This window comes from Chelonia mydas, chromosome 11, assembly GCF_015237465.2.
Source record: "Chelonia mydas isolate rCheMyd1 chromosome 11, rCheMyd1.pri.v2, whole genome shotgun sequence".
In the NCBI taxonomy this organism is placed as follows: domain Eukaryota; kingdom Metazoa; phylum Chordata; order Testudines; family Cheloniidae; genus Chelonia; species Chelonia mydas.
The window spans coordinates 26,964,089-26,984,314 of NC_051251.2; the positions used below are offsets into that span (position 1 = coordinate 26,964,089).

Sequence of the window (20,226 nt, forward strand, 5' to 3'; positions counted from 1 at the left end):
CTGCAAAATATGTTGGTATTCTGTTTCAAACTCAGGATATCAGCTCAAGTTAAAGCCAACAGAGAAACCTGGGGTTGAACTCCAGCTGGTAACCCGAATTAAAAGCAAGCTGCCATGTCTTCTTGGCTATTTTAATCTAAGTTAGCTAACGCAGGTAGCTAAGCTGAGTTAGGAACACAACTTTCTTTTTTATACTGTAGACAAACCTTGAATGTTTGGAAGCTTCTTTAACAGGCATTCAATTTTTGAAAGAACAAAAAGGAGAATATATTTCACTTATTTGCACCAGTTTACTCCTTCTACTCCCTGCTATCTCCCTGTAATTTTGTGGAAATGTGATTCAGACAAGTGACCCAATTTTAAATGGCAGCATACCAAAATGGCATAACTTAAATGAGAGGCAACAAGGATAGGTCACAATTTCATTCAGACTGCATAAAAACTCCAAGATGTACACAGGATACTATTCAGTACAGTAATGTCAGGAAAGCAAACACAAATTACAGTGAACTGGCCACACAGGTCATTTACACTAAGACTTGGTTAGTTATTTATTTTTTATTCAAAGAAAAAAAAGATATTTTAATAAATACTGCAGAAACATTAAACATACAAAGTGACTTCAACATTAAAAAAAAAAGAGAAGTAATGAATGTCCTGTTTTATAACAGTTATAACTTATTTTCTTTTTACAATACTTAAATACAGAAAGCACTTGCCAGCTATTTTGTAATACTGCCCTAAGCATATTGTTGCATCAGTCAAAAGCATATTACGGTGGTAAAATGTCTGGGTTTTTTTGTGAGAAATGACTGGAATGGTATTTTTTTTTCTTTTTTGCAGAAACAAAGCAAAGTGCTGGTAGCACGTAGAACTGAGTGTTTTAATTATCATCATCCTCTATCCTGCCACAACTTAAAGCAAACACCACTTTAATCCTTCAAAAATGAAGCATTATCACTGGAAAAGAATGCTTGTTTTCAACAAGCTAGAGCAACACTGGTCAGAGCTTAGCGTATCCTTTTAAAAAGAAGCCATGACAGTAATTCGTCAGTAAACATCTGCAACCTATTTTAAAGGCTGATTGATTTATTTCATGTAACTATAGTAATCAGCAAGTGAAAAAGAAGTTGACTGAATCCGGTTCACTGAAGTAATGTTTAATGACCACTGTCTGGATATGCACATATTAGTCCTTTAGGATTAAAATAGTATCCAGTTTCCACTGGGGGCTCCTTAAGGTCCCATTTCCTTACAGCGCTCATTATAAGAAAATGAAATCTGTAATAAGAGACGGTCACCAAATGCAGCCCTGTTAGAATGTATCATATACAAGATAACTTGGCTATGTTGGCTCATGTGTGTACTGTTATTTTTGTCTAAACATAGTTGCAAAAAAACCGTACCACAGAATATCACTTCTCCATTACACAGCCATAGGGCCTGGGAAAAACTCAGCACCTCCACTCCCGAGGACTAGGAGCTGAGGATTCTCAGCACCTAAACAGGATTGGGCATTAAGGCTGTAAGAATTAGGTTTTAAACTGAGGATCATTTATAATCATAACGGATAGCACCTTTCATCTGATTTTGCAATTCAACCTACAATGACATATCCATACAGTACATCATACCTTTACATAGAAAATGTAAAACGATAAAGTTTAAGAGCATTACTTTTTAAGTACAATCACAATGATGGACAGAAATAGTCAATGTTTTGAAAGTTCCGTGACAAGCAGGTAATTTTTTTCTACTTGATCTAATTGTTGTTGTGCTAGGGCACTTATAATACTGGGAAGTCTCAAAAGGTTATCATCATTATCATATTCCAATTTAGCTTGTGTAGCCATCTCAGGAAGGCATAATTTCCAAGCTTTTCATATACAATGTTTTCCTCCGGATGACCCATGGGTCTGGATATAATTTCCATTTTAATGATGAGCTACAAGGAAATTAGATCATATCCTGCAGAAAAACTAACTGTAAGGTCATGAGGCTAGGGCCCCAATGATGAGGATGTGTTATTAACATCTTAATTAATTTAATTTTAAAAAGGAACATTAAAATATTATTTTAATTAAATCAACGTAGGTATCCAGAAACAGATCTTTAAGAAAACAAACAAGCACTATCAAGGACATCTTCTTTCTCTGAGGTGCTACTTTTCCTCCTCTTCTCTAGCACATTCAAATATTTTCCTTTTTTGGCATTTCTTCCATGTAACATTTTTGACAGCCGTCTCATTCAGATCCATCTCTTCCCACTGCTTAGTCTACATGCTGAATCCCTAAATACAATCTCACACAAAAGGTGAAGAGTATCCTTTAAAGTATTGACTTAAGCCCACACATTATATACCACTTTGGCTGTGCACTTCATTGAGTCTTCGCCTTTCCTGAACACATTGTCTCTTCCTTCTTCCTAAGGAAACCTACATCCTTCACATCACTGTGCAGCTCTTCGCTTTGTCCTTTCGCAAATCTGTAGCAACTGTAGATAGTTCTGGCCTGCCAGGCATGTGTGAAATTCGCTTTGTTGCCCTCTGTGATTTGTTCCGCTTAACATTTTTGTTTGTTTTGTTTACACATGCCAACGTGGCAACATGAAAAATGTCTCTTACACTGTTTTCTGACTGTAAGGCTGAGCATTCAATGTAAGTGGCTGCTCCAATCTGTTTGGCCATATTTGCACCCTGAGTGGGGGAAAAGAAAAAGGAACCGCAATCAATAGGGAGGTTTTGTACAAAGCCAAAGTAAACCATACGGTTATTCTTCAGTTCTGTTTGCATACATATTATTGTGTAAAAACCAAATCTAAGACAAAGGGACACACAGCAACTCATTGGGTTTTTTGCAAAATACAGATAGGGATATGCACTCAAAACGTATTCTACAAATATCTAAGAATTGTTTCCTGTGAGGAAATACTCATAATTTGAAAGCTGTACATAAGGACAATGGCCTGTATCCCTGAAAAAGATTTTTTTCCTATTCAGAAAATTTGAGCTTTTTTGTTTGGGAGACTTTTGTATTCATCCTGAAAGGTACTGGACTGACTGCCTGAAAAATCAAATCCTTAACTCTGCACAGAAAAGGTATCTGTTGTGCAGCAGCTCCTCCTTACAGCCCTGTCAAATGATACCCACCTGCATCACCGCGTGGGGGAACTTGATGGGGCCAGCAGTGAAAGGGGGACAATCCCAGAAGTAAGGGAGGAAGACACTAACCAAGGGCCAAGATGTATCACCTCCCCCTTGGAATCTCTAGAACCCATTGGTCAGCTGAAGAGAGGGATGCTGATTGGCCAGCATTCCCCTGCTCCAAGGATTTAAGCCGGTGCAGGGGCCACTTGGAGCCTCTCTTGGCTCTCTTCCAGCAGTGAGTTAAGTAGGGACATGCTTAGTACCAAACTGAGGTACTGGGGTGGAATTGTTTATTTGTGACAACTTGCAGCCAGTTCCAGTGCGGTGAAGAGAATAAAATGAACGGTTCCCAGAGGTAAAAGACCTGGGAATTTGATGGTAGGCCTTAGGATCATGTGATAGGGTGAGACCATGTGTCACTCATGGGCTGAGGTCCCCACCCTGCTGCACCCTCTGTTTCCCTCGCAGTGGGGAGGGTGCTAGGACTCAGAGAACCGAGTCCTGGGTGGTAGGCTGAGAAGAGCCTACCCTGCATTTTATGGTAAGGAGTCCTGTAACCCCTGCACCGGAACCAATTACATGTCTGGCATAGGAGAGTATGAGCCACGGGAGAGTAGCACACCTTCCCTGTATGTTGCGCCTGCCACTTAATTCCAGGCATGTGTCTGTTCTCATTTTTCCTCTGTGTCCACATCAACGTGCCTCTATCCTGGAGAGGTCACTTCTAAACTGGAGAAAGCCACTCAGTCTCTAATCTCTCCTCTAAAACTGCCAACTTAAAGTCATTTGAGGTGGTAGCAGCTTTTGTGATGTGCACACACAATGTTCCACTAGCAAACTGGCCCCCACTCCCAACCCTTTCAGGTAACCTATCACACAATGATCAGATGGTATCAACATTTGGTCTCTGTCAATGTAGGCTGGATTCAAATCAATGAACTAGAGAGGAAAGCCCGCATATTCCATTACCAAACACGCTGTGCTTAACCATCATTTGAACAAGCTGACACTATTCCATTATAATGCTTTATTTACAGTCTTTTGTAAGTCCTCAGTTACTGAGCAACAGGCATGCATTTTCCTCATGTAAATGGCTATACAATCAGAGGCAGTATGGCTGAAGAACGCACCACACTCTAAAATAAATTCTCTTTCAGCAATGTATTAAAAGATCTGTCAACAGGGAAAACACCCTCAGCAAAGAGAATTAAAATTTAGTTCAGAATAATAATGATAAACTACATGGATCATACAAGTGTTTCCTAATACCCCATGTACAACTGTGTTGCATACCCCAGTTATACTGTAACAAATACATGACAGCTCTACTTGACTCTGTCTGGGTTCTTAGATTCACGCTGCTGATCTCAGTTCTGATATTGCATCCTCAGGACACACTTTGGAGTCCAAGCATGTTGGAAGGGCAGAACTTTGGCATCAAGAATGCATATGCACCACACAGATGAGAAAAGAATCTTGGCCAAAATTTGCAACAGACTGTTTCTCTGATCATTTTAAACACAAAATGTTCTAAATAAAGAAAAACGGAGTATTTCTGTTGTGATAATTGAACAGTTTCTGCCACACTTTTGTTTTACATTTTAAAGTTTGTTAAACATCAACGCACTTGTAAAATTCATAAAGCAAAGAAAATGTGTTGGAGTGGTGAGATATGAGGAAAATTCAAGGTGCTTTTGTATATCACAGCACCTTGGTGCCCTGTTATAGGTTTGCTACACTGACAGTACAGTATTGGGTGCAAAATGAGCCACCATTTCACTATATATGGAACAATTTACTTTTAAGGACTTAAACCTACCACTAAATCTGCCCTAATGTTGGGGTTCACCAAAACTCAGCTTTGCATATACAACAGACATTAGCAAAGTTAGCATCAGAGACACCTTGATTCCTAATTTGGGCACTCAAATTTAAAGATCAGGTTGATGCCCTGATTGCACTGTGTTGCTTGTAGTTAACTGTCTTTTTCCACGTGAGCGGCAATGCACACGAGAGGTGTGTGAACTCTAAAGCAAGACGTGTTGCACATTAAGTGGCCTGTGTAGACCCTGCTGGTCTAGACTAAAAGTTACCTAGTATGTGTTAACAGAGTGCTGCGTCAGGCTGCCTAGAGACTCAGCAAAATGACTACATTAGTTTACATTCAGTTCACTTTTTAAAGGTTTTCTCTGCAACTCTTAGAGCTAGAAACATATTTATGTGAGAGCTTATACTTCTGGGACACAAGTCTGCAGGAACATGTGAATTCTGTAGGCACAGAATACACAGAATACCTCTGGTGTTTTCAGACTCACCTATGGAGATCATTAGGTAACAGCATCTGACTATTTTAGTGTAAATAAGCTCAGTGCAGAAGGAGGGCAGTTTCTCTTAAAAGTGAATGCAATGTTACCGAACTGCATATTTCCCACCACCACCAAGTAACAAGTGGAAAGAATGAGATATGACACATACCTGATCATATGATACTGGTGTCTGCCTGTGATTGGAAAGCTCCACTAATGTGCTCACATCTGTGCGCAGATCAGACTTGCAACCCACCAGAAGCATTTTGGTGTTAGGACAAAATTCCTGAATTTCACCTTTCCACTGTAAAATATTATTTTGTTACTATAGTAATGCAATACATTATTTAGATTAATTAAAGCATGCTAGTGAAAAGAGGCAATGGAAACAGGATTAGAGTTTGGTAACACTCACAGGAAGCATTTTTTACACAAATACATTACATTGGTACTTGTTTAATTTGTAACCATGCTACAAGTTGACTTTGAGGATTTAAGAGCATATGAACTAGCAGCTTCCAAGTTAGGGCAGATCTTGCAACCCCTACCCACCCACTAGTCCTGCTGACTTCAATTGAAATGTCCATTTACGTAAGGATTGTCAGAGTCATGCCCTGATCCCGCCTAAAATCAGTAAACAATATACAATCTCATTCTCTCATCCTATGATTCACTGGTTTTACCCACATTGCAGTAGAAATAGCAAAGGGTGTTGCCGTTAGCTAGTTCAAACAGTTCCTCAAATGACGAATTACAAGCAGGTCTCAGACAAATATAAAACATATTAAAGATAATCATATATATTGGCTCATGGCTTCATTTGAGTGCTGTAAAAATGTGTTTAATCTGTGGAGAATCAATTTGTACTGATCAAATAATATGCTTAATCCTGAATACACAATAGTGTACTGTATATCTTGTGAAAATACTGTACGTGAACATGGACATAAACTCATAATGGTGTTTTTTCAAGTCTCTTCAGCCTAAATCTGACAAATCTTAGAATCATTAACATTTGATGAGGAACATTTTAATTTTTACATGTATATTGGAAAAAAAAAAATCTACCACACTTTTGTAAACCAGTGAAAACACAGTACCCACTGTTTATTCAGGATCTAAAATATTGTGTGTTCAGTATATGAAGAACCAGACAGGAAGACACGTTAAAAAAACCTAACCTGTTCGCACACTTTTGTTGACATTGTCAGTGATGGTGATGCTCAGACAAGAAAATGTGTTATATTACTTTCAAATCCATTCAAATAAAGGAGGAAAAACAAAAATGGCCCAACTCCTAATCTCCATGGAAAAAACTGTATTAGCAGACAAGGTAGTCAGTAAACTCTGAAGTTAAACATTGCAGAATTTTTGATTCATGCTGCACCAAGAAAGGGGAGAGGTCTGAGAAGTCACAAAGGAGCAGGTGCCTGGCCTTCAAACAGAGCTGAGCTTTAGTTTTGCTGAGAAATCATGCACTCATCCTGCAGACCATGGAGCATCTGAAAGCAAGGCCTTCCACATTGCTTTGAGTCCCCTTCCTCGGGAGTCATGTTGTCACTGGCTCTTCCACTGACTGCATATCACCACCCCTATAACGTGGAGTAAAGGCTATAGTGGAGGTCTTAATGTTGGGCAGACCAGTATTAACTGTGCCAATGCAAATTGCTATAGAGTCTTTAATCCCCTTTGCTAGAGGAGCATGCCTTGAAAGGCAGCTTCTTCATGGCTCCACTCCTTCTTTTCACATTATGTGCCACAAATACTTGCAAAGGGCTTTTGGGAGTGAATATTCTACTTAATTCCACTCTCCTAATGCCTCTGGTTTTGAGTATTTTTCAGTCTTCTCAAATGGACTAAAATTCTAGCTCCGCAAAGTGCAGTTATGGGGTTATTTTAGTGAAACAATCAAATGCTGAAGATTATACGATTGGAAATAGTGCCACATTACAGAGTTTTAAAAATAGATTAGATTTTTAAATAGTTTTGAATTAAAAAAAATATTCTCATACACTTGCCTTTTTTAGCACACTGTCAAGGGTTTCTGGCCGACTGATGTCAAAACAAATCAAGACAGCATCGGAATCTGGATAGGAAAGCGGGCGGACATTGTCATAATAAGGAGACCCTGTCCAGAAAAAAGAAATGATTTTATTGCTTAATATTCCTTTTTCTTCTGCAGTCATGCAAACTTATTCAGAAGGTTTACAGTAAAGCTCTTGAATGCCATGTCACTATCCTTTTTCCAAAACATACTACATTTCCCAGGTTATTTTTGGTGCTTACTTCTCCATGCTCCAATTCCTTCTTAGGCCTAGCCCTAAATAAGGGTGATTTCTTCCTTAGATAGTTAATCAGGTTAGTAACCCGGTGATTAAACTTCCTTTGCAAGCTTGAAAGCAGCTGTGACACTCCCTGACAGCCCAAAGAGTGAAATCAGATATGGGATAGAACATGGAGCTGGTGACAGGCATGTCTCGAAAAGTGAGACCTTTGGTTTGGGTATGACCCCACCAAAGGCTTGTGTGACCTAATGGGCCTTTTGTGTATCTTTCTTTTATGACTCTATAGAAAATCAGAAAGTGTGGGAGCCATTACCCATTGCTGGGCTGGGTGACCTGGTCTTTTCCATCTCTTACACCAATTATTCTAAAAGTTTGGATGTCTCTCCACTGTTTATCAGAACTGACTGAATCCCTGGAGCTGGCAAAAATCAGCTGGTATTGTCAAGAAGGAAGGCTCTTTCCACTCACACTTTGTACTCTACTTCTGGCCCCCTCCAGAAGCTGGACTAAACTTTCTCTAAAGCAGTATAGTCAATGAGTCTTGGGTGAATGCTGGGAGATCTTAATGTTTTTCAGAAGCCTAGTTGGAAGGAATCCCCTTATGTTAGCACATAGGCCTCTCAGAGACAGCAGGATGGCCCACCATTGCATATTTTAAAGGTGTCTTTAAATGGTCAAGGCTAGAATAAAATGGTGTTTGCTCAAAGAAGGAAAGCCTTAGGATACTGTACAGAAGTTACTCCAGTAAACGTATGTGGTATAAACATAGGCCCAACCCTGCAAAGACTTATACATGGGGTTAGCTTTACACACTGAGTAGCACCATTGGTTTCACTGAGATTACTCAGTATGTAAAGTTAAGCATGAACAAATCTCTGTAGGAATGTGGCCATAATAGGTATTGACTAAAGGACTCTGAGATAGGTGATTATGGGCCAAATTCTCTGCTAGTGTAAATAGGTGCATATCCATTGACTTCAAAGGAGTTTCATCTATCTTCATTAGCAGAGAATTTGACCTGAGACCTGTAAAAATTCCATTTATTAGGGCTCTGATTCAGCAGGGTTCTTATGCACATGAGTAGTCCCATGGACTGAATTGGGGGCTTGATTTAAGAAAGGTATACCTATAGCTTAAGAAAACCTATGACACAAAACAAATAATTAAGTTTCTGTATTTCTCTATTCCACGGGCCTAAAAAGATGGCATATCACATTTTTATGAGACAATAGCGTAACGTTTTTTTTAAATGTGTTGTATGATTCATCAGCTAATTAGATCCCTTATTTTCTTCAAACTATCCACAGCTAATTGACTGTAAGTTATCTCAAAGGCTGAAAAACAATCATGATTAACCAGAGGAGAAAAATTCTGTAAGTTTCTCCCTGAAAGGCAAACAGTTCATGCTGTTACACAAGGAAGTAAGAGAAACAGTGAGCGCACATCACAGTGCGCTCCAGCTGGACAGCTTATGCCAGAAGGGAACTGCAAGAATTCCAGGAATTTTGTTTTTGAAATTAGGAGCAACATATGGGCAATGAAGCATTACCCAAGTTGGTAGAAGAAGGTAGTTTGACGAAACTGGGCTTCCCCTCTAAAAATACCCCCACAAGAATTGTAAACAATGTCAATCCCACAATGAATGAATGAATATTCATAGCTTCAGAATGTTGCTCTTCAAAAAAACTTTTAGCACTCTTCAACATTAAACAAAACACTAGAGGAAAAATATCAGATATAGTAGGCCTGACAAAGTAAACATTCAAAATACTGGGCCACGTTCTGCTCTCAATTATACCGATATAAATCTGGAAAAATTACATTGGCTTCAGCTGAATTGCTGTATTTACTCTGGTGTAAAGGAGAGCTCAATTTGACCTCTTTCTGGAACGCACAAGGCCCATATTTTGCCTCTAGATTTCTGTGTCCTACAAAATAGTTTCAATAGTTGCTTATTTAACCCCCTTTGCGTAATGTTTTGATATCAGTGGGCTCTCAATCACACGGACACTGAGTTCTATATCTATTATTCCATCAGAAGACCTGATACTGTATGTACAGGACTAGTACTTCACCTTAGCTGGCCTTTCAAAAAGGAAAAATCCAGAGTAAATCATATGGATAAGTATCCCAAAGAAGGAAACAATCATATGCCCCCCTCCTCCCTCCAATGCAGAGCAAATGCTTTTAGCTTTCTACATAAGACATATTAGGACTAATTCATGCATGGTGAAACTCAATTGAAATTAAAGGGAAGAGTTCACTCCAATGCACGTATTATGCTTCATGTGTATCAATAAAATACATTCTTTTCTTACAAATCCTGTTCTATGTTGTGAAGGGGTATTGCGATGGGGGCATCTTCCCCACCAATACCTGTTCCTGCTGTTAAATCTGCCAGCACTCCAGAGCCTCAAGGGAATGATCGGCCAGATAGGTTGCATGGCCGTGCTCGCAGTCCTTGGCAGATATTCTGGGGTACGTCACGGATGCTAACAGGAGACCTATACTGTTTTGTAGATCACAAACTCCACCCCCAGCTATCCTGCTCTGTGCTCACTAGTTAGTTGTGTGAACCACTTCATGGCTCCCACCTTTCCTCCCCCTCAGCATGGCTCAGACAAGTAAGAGCAGGATTAGCCCTTTGTCTTTAAGATCATTAATATTTGGAACGATAAAAGTTGCCAGCTACAGAGAAATCTTAAAGAGCCTCACCCAGAAACTAATTTCTTAGACACATACCTAACTGCTCAGTCACTGCTCCTCAATGATACAACATATACCATATATGTGCATAAATATGCATTTATGCATACACAAAGGCATCCACTTACTAAATTCAGCTTTGTGATTCCACTCACCATACCAACTCCAGATGTTGGTTTTTTTATGTTGTTTCCTTTTGAGTCTCTCATGTTAAAATGCTGAACACTAAGATAGTTAAGTATGATCTGTCAGTTTGGTTGTAAACTAGATATACTGGACACATTCTTTTCTCTGAGGGAGTGTGCGGTAGAACTAATAGGAATATTTTAAAGTACTGACCATGTGGAATGCTTCAACAGAAGAAATATATTTACTGGTTTCATTCAGCAGCAATCACCAAATCTTTGTGATTACACAAATAAAAAACCTAACTGCATGACTCAATTCAATGGAATATTTCATCATTTATTCCACATAAAATTCTCAGGACCTAAAGAATCTTAGGAATGTGAATCCAGTCTATGCAGACCTTCTGAATGCAGTTCAACAACACTCTGTTCCATCTTTTTCTCAAGTTAGTGTACCAATCTGAAACCATGCCAAGACCAGAGAAGAGGAGGAGACTTCACAAACAGAGCTGCCATACTCCAGTCAAAACTCTACATTTTTTATTTTTATTTTGTTGGAGCAGATTGGTGACAATCACGACCACATTTTTGTCAGGGCTAATTTCAACCATTCTACAGTTTATCCGAAACCTGGTGGACAGAGTAACGTTCCTCTTATTCTGTGGCAGAGACTCGTCCCAACAGCATTTTTTATTTCTTAGTTCTATCTGGCAAATTACATGAATAGCGGAAGCCTGAATTGGCTAAATATTTTAATAACTGCCTATTTAAGATCTTATGTTTCATATAGAGTTAACTGAGCAAAACTCACATTCATTATCATTTTAAAAATTCATTTAGGCCTTGATCCAGAAAAGCACCAATGCACATGATTAAAATTAAGCAAGTGAGTACTTTCAATGACTTCAACAGAATTATGCATGTGCTTAAGTGCTTTGCTGGAGCAGGGTACTAGCAACAGTATAAGATGCCAGATAACTGTTACTGGCAACTGCAATCCTCTGTTTATCCACAGATCACACAAAGCTCTTCGCCACTATGCCTACACAATGTGGCTTAACCCAAACTACTTAGGAGGGACCAACTCTAGGTAGTTCATTGTTCTTGCTCAATGCAAGTGTTGGCTGCTCTACTGAGACTGTCCATAGGATGTCATTTCATGTTGTATGGAATACATGACACTGGTACAGCAGCATTATTCCATTTCTTACAGACCAGAAAACAGCCATCAGATGTTAACAATTTGTGGCCATTTTTTTTGATTGGTCAAATAACCAGTGACCCACAGGTGAAGGACTGCATTATTCCGTATCAACTGCCTGAACTGTCTAGTTACTAACTTCATGTGTTAAAAATGACAAAAAAACTGATGGTAACTAAGAACTACACACTTCATTGAATCTCTCTTGCTGGCATCCTTCTTTTAATGCTTCAGTGACTTTTGGGGAAATTCAGGCCATTTTATTTATTATGTGGCAGAATTCAATGATTTATCATCTCCAAATGCAAAAAGTACTACAAGCATTCACAATAATATAGTGTATTTATGGATTTAGCAATCTTTCACCCTAAACAAAAAATATTCTTTAATTACTGGTCTTTTCCCTGACAACTTATAAATCTTCTCCATTTCCCATTTATCGACAGTACTCTTTTTTTAAAAAAAATGAACGAATTATGTGGAAATCATGTGTTTTTTCAACTATTACTAAAGGGTATAGGCCCAAACTTGAACAACTAGTAAGTGATCTGAAAGACAAAGATTTCAAACCCTGAAATACCCCCATGGTGCTTTCTGCTTTTGTCAGTTCTCTATTAAATGCAATTCTTACACGTTGCAGCTCTAATTTATATATTTTGCAAAACGGTTCAGTGGAAAGATCTTCGTAATTAATGCTACATTTCTACACAGACACTGAGCACACTGTGCATATGCAAATCACAGTAAAGCTAATTTGTTTGAAGCTCTAAGGCCCTTCTGGATTTAATTATATGCTAATCCCCAGCACTGCAGTACTATTTCTGGTTCTGTAGAGAATTATTTTATTAGAGTATTCGGCACAGAGTCCACATTTCAACCTTCATACGTATGCTACAGAAATGACCTACAGTCTATAGTTAGACAGAGGGAGAGAGAGAAAGACAGACATATATTTAAAGCCCCAAATGTTCTTACTGCTTCACAGCTTTTTGCTGTACAAATAAGAAATGTGAATTTAAAAAAGTAATTTTAATGTAAGAAGGCAAAAACTTGCTAACAGGATATATTTAAAGTTTGATGTCTGAACGATAGACTGAAAGAAGTCTGACGTGTAGATACTCATCGAAGTTTCCATGAGATAACATTGTGAAGGTTCTTCAGGCACCAAATGGAATATTCCTCTGAAATATTCTGCTTAAAATGAACATATTACACCCTAACTGGCTAGAGACTATCATACAATATCACTACAGAGTGAAATAATTTCTAATGAAATGATATTGCAACCAGATAGCACTAATTTGAAAACAGGCTTAGTGGTTCTATACCAGTTAAATCTCATTTTGACAGGCATTTTCCTTTATGTTAAGAGAAATTTTAATCCTTGTAAAGACTTACAGGTTTAGACAGCACTAGAAAATATTTTAGATAATCTTTCTTCCTACCCCGTCCACGTTTTTAAACATATAATGTCCTAACCCCATATTTAGAGACTTTGATGATGATGGAAATTCATTAAAAACTTTCCAAATAAATTTACGCTTGGCTTTAAAATGTTTCCAACCATCCAGTATGTGGTGCCAGGTGTTTTGTAGTTGTGGTCCTAGACCATACAGTATATATTGGGAAGTTTTATATGTAACCAACATCAGTGCTAACATTGGGGTCTGATACCACCCTGAGGCAGGATTGTGAGATTCTGCTTTATACATGCCTGGAGGTTTGCTATTCACCTCAATGGGAGCAGAATTAGGCCTTGAAATGGCAATATCTGTCTCCTGAAGAACTCAATGGCAAGACTTCCATCAACTTCAATTAATTGGAGGTATTAATCAGTTAGCCTGGAATCTTGATGCAAGCTGTCTGTAGTTTAAAGAAAACACACAAGACAGTTTAACACAATTAAAAATTAATACTGGAGACTGATAAAGTCATCTTGAAATGTCTTGGGTATATTGCCGTCAAAGTCAACTAAATGGCATCTTTTTTATGTAAAATATATAAATGTATTCCAAGTGGCATCATTAAATGTGAGTTATTGTCTCAGTGTGTTGTAATGTGATTTTCTAATACACTGAATGCCAGATGTTTTCTTAATATATAAACCTAAAATCAATAATAATTTGCAAAAATATACCAGTGGTATAAAATAATTTTCATAGCTTGAATTTCCACTGTGGGCCCAGTCCTGCCACCACCGAATTTAATGGGAGTTCAGGCCTATACTCTAATTCAACAGATAAAAACAGGACAAAGATTTGTAAAATAATACCAAATCAACAAGAACTTGAGATAAGACAAAAATGTTAATTTATCTTTTGAAGTCTTCTTGTCTGGTGTGATTTTTGTATTGAGTGGCCCAGGTTTGTGGTAGTATTTATTCTAACAATCAATGGGAGCTGGCTGTTTTCAGAATGTGACTTTTTTACCTGTAACCCCCAAACCACTAAATCATTCAGCAACGCTTTATACAAAATGAAGTATTCGTTTTATTCTTTCAGCTTTACCACTCCGACAATTTTAGTTTTAAATTGCAAGCATATTGACCCTGTGATCCTGCACATTTGACTCAAGCAAATATTAGGTCCCTGATCAGGACCCAAATAGTGTATTGCGTAGGAGTTCTTAAGCATTTTCAGGTATATCTTCCTGTAAGACTACTTCTTCCCTTTTTAAAATACTGCAAAATGTATTTTTCATTACATGAATATGTCGGATCTATTTTTTCACACTGATTTCAAACCTTTGTAGGTCAAAGGAGTTGACCTGTGAAGAATGGGCTACTTTTTAATGAATAAAAATAAAGATTATGTTTCAATACAAATCTGCTCACTGGTGATTTTCTATGACTTTAAAAAGCTACTGTGTAGCGTTTATTTGTGCAATGAATGGTTATCTTATGCTGTGGAGGAGCAATGAAAATGAAAACTCAAACCTGTTTTATTACACTCTAAAAGTCTGTAACCTTTACTTGTTTGTATTGTTAGCCATCTTGCTTTTTGAAAATACTATTGAGCATGGGCTGTGAAACTACTTGCTTTCCCAGGCAATAGTGCAGCAAAAAATCAGAGATCACACCTAGCCAATCAGAATAAAGACAATTATCTTAAATCAAAAAATTACCAATATTAAAAAACCCTCTATATGAATTTAATTTCCAGTATCAGGATCATCCTGCCATTTTGGAGGAGGAGCTGCCTTCATCAGGCCCAGCTCCAAGACAGGCCATCTACATAAACTATGAACCTGCCTAGGGATCAGACCAAGAAAAAAATATTTGAGAAAGGAGTTGTATGCCCTATTCAGTTTCCTCAACCCAGATTTACTGGTCTAATGCTGTGGTTCCCTATCACAGATACTCAAACCTCTGCTGACACTTTGGACTTTTGTGATTGTCATTCCCAGCTTCCCCTCTTTTGCCTTAATATGTCAACTCTAACTAGCTCCTTTCACTTCTTGGTGCTGTAATTTGCAATGGATCTTGGGCTGTTCTCAGTTCCAGTCTCTCCCATGGCACTTAAGAGGCCATGGCAAATTAGGGTGGGCACAGGCGAATAGGAGGTTTGGGAGAGGTCTGTACAGCTGAGATCTTCATCGGATAAACTGATACAGCAGGCCCTAAAATGTTGGGAAGTTACTGATCTAAAGTAAGATCTAACTACTTGGCTGGTAGTTTGAGAATGCAAGGTCCCTCAGATAGACATCAGCATACAGAGAAGCTGAACCCCTGGGAAACTGTTAGCATGCCAGTTAACCTTTGAAATAGAATCCATCACAAAGCATTTGAGTCAGTGTTTCTGAAACAGGAGTGGGAAACACAGTTGGAAGGGTGAAACAATCAAACCTAAATACTGCTTTTCTGGTGTCCATATTTAAAACTGAGAGGAGGAATTATATTCTCTCTACCACCGCTTGATGACTGGCTAGGGCTTATCTCCAACATCCTGCTTGTTAACATTGGGTCTAACACCTCCCAGAGCCAGGGAAATAGACAAGCACTATGTTTTGTCAAAAGTTGGAACACAAAGGAACCCACTAAAAAAAAATCATATAGGAGCATCAGCTGACTTCATCTAACATTACCACATGCGTACACATATCTTATCTTTTACTCCCCTAGTGTCCTGTAAGGGGAATAGGGGTTTCCAAGACAGGATGATGGTCCGGGAGCACAGATGCTAGTGTCCAGGACTCTTAAGATAGCCCTTCCAGTCATGTCAAACTATATCCTGTGTTACTTGTCATGCTCATTCTCCTTCCATTACAACATAGATAGGATCTTCTCATTAATGGAGCTTTTTATCCCCCCTCCCTTTTCTTGCATAATGTAAATGGCTGGGAGAATCCCTCTGTAGAAAAAGAGAATTAGAAGCAGATGCAGCTGTCTGCCACATACAGCTGCCATTCACATCTGGAGGCAAACACTCCATTGATGTGAACAGCAATAATGTGCTCCTTAGGGTCGGTCACCAAGGCAGTAGGGGATGTTTAGTTCCTGTCTTACAGTAGATTCTATCAAGAATCCCACAAAGGCTGCTGCTTTGCAGTTGAATGCTGGATTGTAAGAAAATGATTTATCTTTCCCCGAACTCCCTTCCCGATTTTAGCCTCATGTACAACACAAACAGCCACTTGCTTTGGCACTTGATGCTCTCATGCAAAGTCTAGCCTGAGTCCTAAAATTATTGCAAAGCCAGAAAAGGACTTGTCTATGTTGTTTTTCATCTGGTTCTGTCAAAGCCACACAAGGCAGTACTCCTGACAGAGGACTTGCTCCCCAGGCTATACAATGGGAAGATCAATTTAATTCAGTTTCCTTGGATTCTGCTGCCCGGTGTGCTGCTCTGTTTCCTGCTCAAGACTCATGTTCCCCTCCACTCACAAGGTGGTCTGTCCATTTACCACATTCCGCTGTCTCTGCACCACTGGGTGCTGGTTGCCAACTCCCACACTTGTCTTTCCCGCCTTTGGTTGCTCTCTTCCACTCCGTTATCTTCCTCTCATTGAGTGATCTCTTTCTGCATTTCCACTCAATCCCTTTGTTATCCTGCTCTGGAGTTCAGTGCCCTCCCATTCCACCTGCCACCCTCAAAAGATTCTTCCGCCACTCCCCCTACAAAAAACTAGCTCCTGCCTCCCCTTCTCAGCCATCTGCCCCTCCTGTCAGAGCTCTGTCTCCCCAGTGCCTGATTTCCACCTTTCCTTCCCTTTCCAGCCCAGTGGTTCTGATTTCTCCCAGGTCAGTTCTTGATATGCTCTCTGGTTCCCTCTGGTGGCATACCCACTCATGTACCCTCTTTTCACCTCCGCCCTTTAGTCCATTCCCATGTTTTCTGTTTCCCTGAGGAGGCGTGTTACCCCAATGCTCTCTGGCCTATCAGGAAGCCTTTCCTATATCATGTATTCTGTTGTCTCTAGGAGGTTTGTCCTTTCCACACTTCATGTCCCCCCACAAGTCTGTGTCCCCCAAAAGCTCTGTTTAGCTCCCTTCCCACCCCCCGCAACCCCTGTTGAGGCCACTCTGATTCCTGTGGTCTCATCTTGTGACTCAGGTCAAGGATCCACAAACTCACGTCCCTGCTCACAACACACCCTGCAGTAGAAGAGGAGGAAAAGCAGTGCAGCCGAGCTGTGGGAAGGGCTTCCTCTCTCTGCAGGCTGCAGAACTGGATTGTGGTGGAGGGGCAAGAATGGACTAGGTGCTAAGCCATTTGTGCCTGTTAGGGTAGTGGGGAAATTAAACAAAAATTTGAAAGAGGGGCCATACACTGTTGTCCCCCACCTCCCAAACTAAAAGTTGGGAAAGGGTTTAGGATGGGTCTCTTTATACCCCCTATAGTTACACATATGGCTGTACTTCCTTCCCTTCAGGCATCAGGAGTACCACAGAGTTCCGGCTCTCAGGTTACTTCTTCACCCCATAGCCCCCTGATGGCTTTAGAACCCAACCCTGCACACGGTTACACACTAGGAAACTTTACCCAAGTAGTCCCATTGAAGTCAGACACCCCTTGCCCGAGTTACAGCTATTTGTGTGCAGTTTTGGGCCCACAATGGGGGGGGGGGGGAGGAGGAATGAAGAACAGTTCAGCAAAACACCCCAAACCCACTCAGATATCGGCATAACTATTAAACTCGCTGTTTTTGTATAATCACGTTTTACGCAAGGAGAACCCCTGCTGGCTTTCACAGCAGTGATGACAAATATTAAAATGAAAGGCTCATGATATGCAATAATAATCTCCCATCTGCTGGGCTAATTACTACAAGAACTTTTGGTGGTGGGGGGGAGCAAAAGAGGCTAAACACAACTGAGGCAAATTAAAACAATGCCTTCTCCGGTTACCGGTGACTATTAAACTAGAAAGCAGCTGAAATTCCTGCTTGAAAGAAGGAATTATTCAGTAAAAGCTCAATGGGTATTTGTGTCACACAGGAGCAAATATTTAGATTTAGCAACACTTGTTAATATTCATTATTAAAAGACTGATCTGAGTCACAAGTATGACATGAATGCAAAAATAATCACGAGGCATCTGCTATGATGCAGGTCACTTACCAGAGGTGTCCCACAGACTCAGCTCTATTCTTTGTGTGTCAATTTCAAAACTGGCCGTGTAATTTTCAAATACTGTAGGGACATAATTCTGAATAAAAAGAGAGAGAAACAAGGACAACGTTATTGTCTTTAAAATCCACAGACACACCAGTAAGCCCGTCTGACATCGTTCATTGCATTTGAGAACCAGTTGTAGAAACAGACAGCTGGGTTCAGAAACGCACTTTCTCCCACATGTAATCATTTCCCTTCTGCACTGCAGAGTAAGTTAGTGAAATCACAGTGGCTGGCTTACAAGCAAAGATACGTCTGCACGATTGTAAAAGACTTTGCCCGGGAGAGAAATACCCGTGGAGGTTAAATATAGATGCTGTACGGGCTTTGCTCCATCTCCGGACCAGGAGACAGAGCGCGAGCGGGTTAGACATACCTCTGGGAAGCAGTCCTTAGCAAAGACATGGAGAAGAGCTGTTTTCCCACACTGGCTATCACCAACCACCACAATTTTACACTTCACGTTCTGGTTAGGATCCATGATAGATTTGCTGGATAATTTCTGGCTCGCTCTTCTCTCCTTCATTGATGTTGCCTTATTTTCTCTTGCAGCAAAAAATAGCGAGTTTGCCCGAAAGAAACAAAGCCACCGAAACACCCGGCTAAGTCCGAGCCTGGCGCTCCGTGCGCCGCCCGCAAGATGATCCCTGCCGCACAGCCCGCCTCCCAGGTCCAGTTCCGAGCCGACTGCTTTGTCTCACTCCTCCGTACCCGGCTTTATATGGCCCGTCTTCCAATCCGGTCCTCTCTCAACGAGAGCGAAACTGATCCGCCTCTTCCCCTTTTATGGAGCCCAGAGAGCTTGTGAGCGCGGGCCGCCTCCGTCGCCTGTAAACCACACGCCCTCTAGGGGAGCAGCGCCGCGGCGCACCGCCGGGCCACGCCGCTGGGCCGGGGCCGGGAGAACTGGAAGCCCCGGGAAGGCTTTGCCCGGACAAGTCCGTGCATGCAGGGCAGAGCTCGCCCGGGAGCCCGGATCTCGGGAGAAGCCCTTTCCAGTACACCGTGTATGGGACTTATGGGGTCACTCAGGGCGGCGGCACCCGCTGCCCGGACTCAGAGGGAAATGCCCCCAGCTGGATGAGATGATGGGGTCCCTTTCCCTCGCTGCCCCCCACTTTTTATCTCCGCTCCTTAGCCCCCAGCGGGCTGGCCTCCCTCCTGCACTTCGTGCCGTGGTTCCCACAGTCTCTTTATCTGCCTTTTCTGCTGCCTTGCCAGCAGCGTCCCACGGTCCGCCAAGCGCAGCGCCAATGCTCTGCCCCCCGCGATCCTTCCTGTAGCGCTCGCTAACCCCGGCATCATGCCCCCATCCTTCCTGCAGCACCCCCAACCCCAGCGCCGTGCCCCCCGCGATCCTTCCTGCAGCACCCCCAGCGCCGTGCCCCCCGCGATCCTTCCTGCAACGCCCCCAACCCTAGCACTGTGCCCCCCGCAATCCTTCCAGCAGCACCCCCAATCCCAAAGCCGTGCCCCCCGCGATCCTTCCTGTAGCACCCCCAGCGCCGTGCCCCCCCGCGATCCTTCCTGCAGCACCCGCAGCACCGTGCCCCCCGCGATCCTTCCTGCAGCGCCCCCAACCTCAGCGCCATGCCCTCCATGATCCTTCCTGCAGTGACCTCAACCCCAGTGTTGTGTCCCCCTGCAATCCTTCTTGCAGCGCCCCCATGCAACCACTGCCTGCACAGGCCCTCCCGCAGCACCCCCAACCCCAGCACCGTGTCCCCCGCGATCCTTCTCACAGTGCCCCAAACCCCAGCGCCATGCCCCCTCGATCGTTCCTGCAGTGCCCCCAATCCCAGTGCCATGCCCCCTGTGAGCCTTCCTGCAGTGTGTCCCTTT

General features: G+C 41.4%; 1 protein-coding gene across 1 annotated transcript; it reads right to left on the minus strand.

Moving 5' to 3' along the window:
• Positions 1–543: 543 nt before the first annotated feature.
• Positions 544–19,226, minus strand: RND3 (Rho family GTPase 3). Its single transcript, XM_007056691.4, has 5 exons — positions 18,761–19,226; positions 18,331–18,418; positions 7,470–7,579; positions 5,621–5,755; positions 544–2,695 (listed from the first exon to the last, which is right to left on the minus strand). The coding sequence occupies exons 1-5, from the start codon at positions 18,908–18,910 to the stop codon at positions 2,444–2,446; spliced, it is 735 nt and encodes a 244-aa protein (XP_007056753.1). The 5' UTR covers positions 18,911–19,226; the 3' UTR covers positions 544–2,443.
• Positions 19,227–20,226: the final 1,000 nt, after the last annotated feature.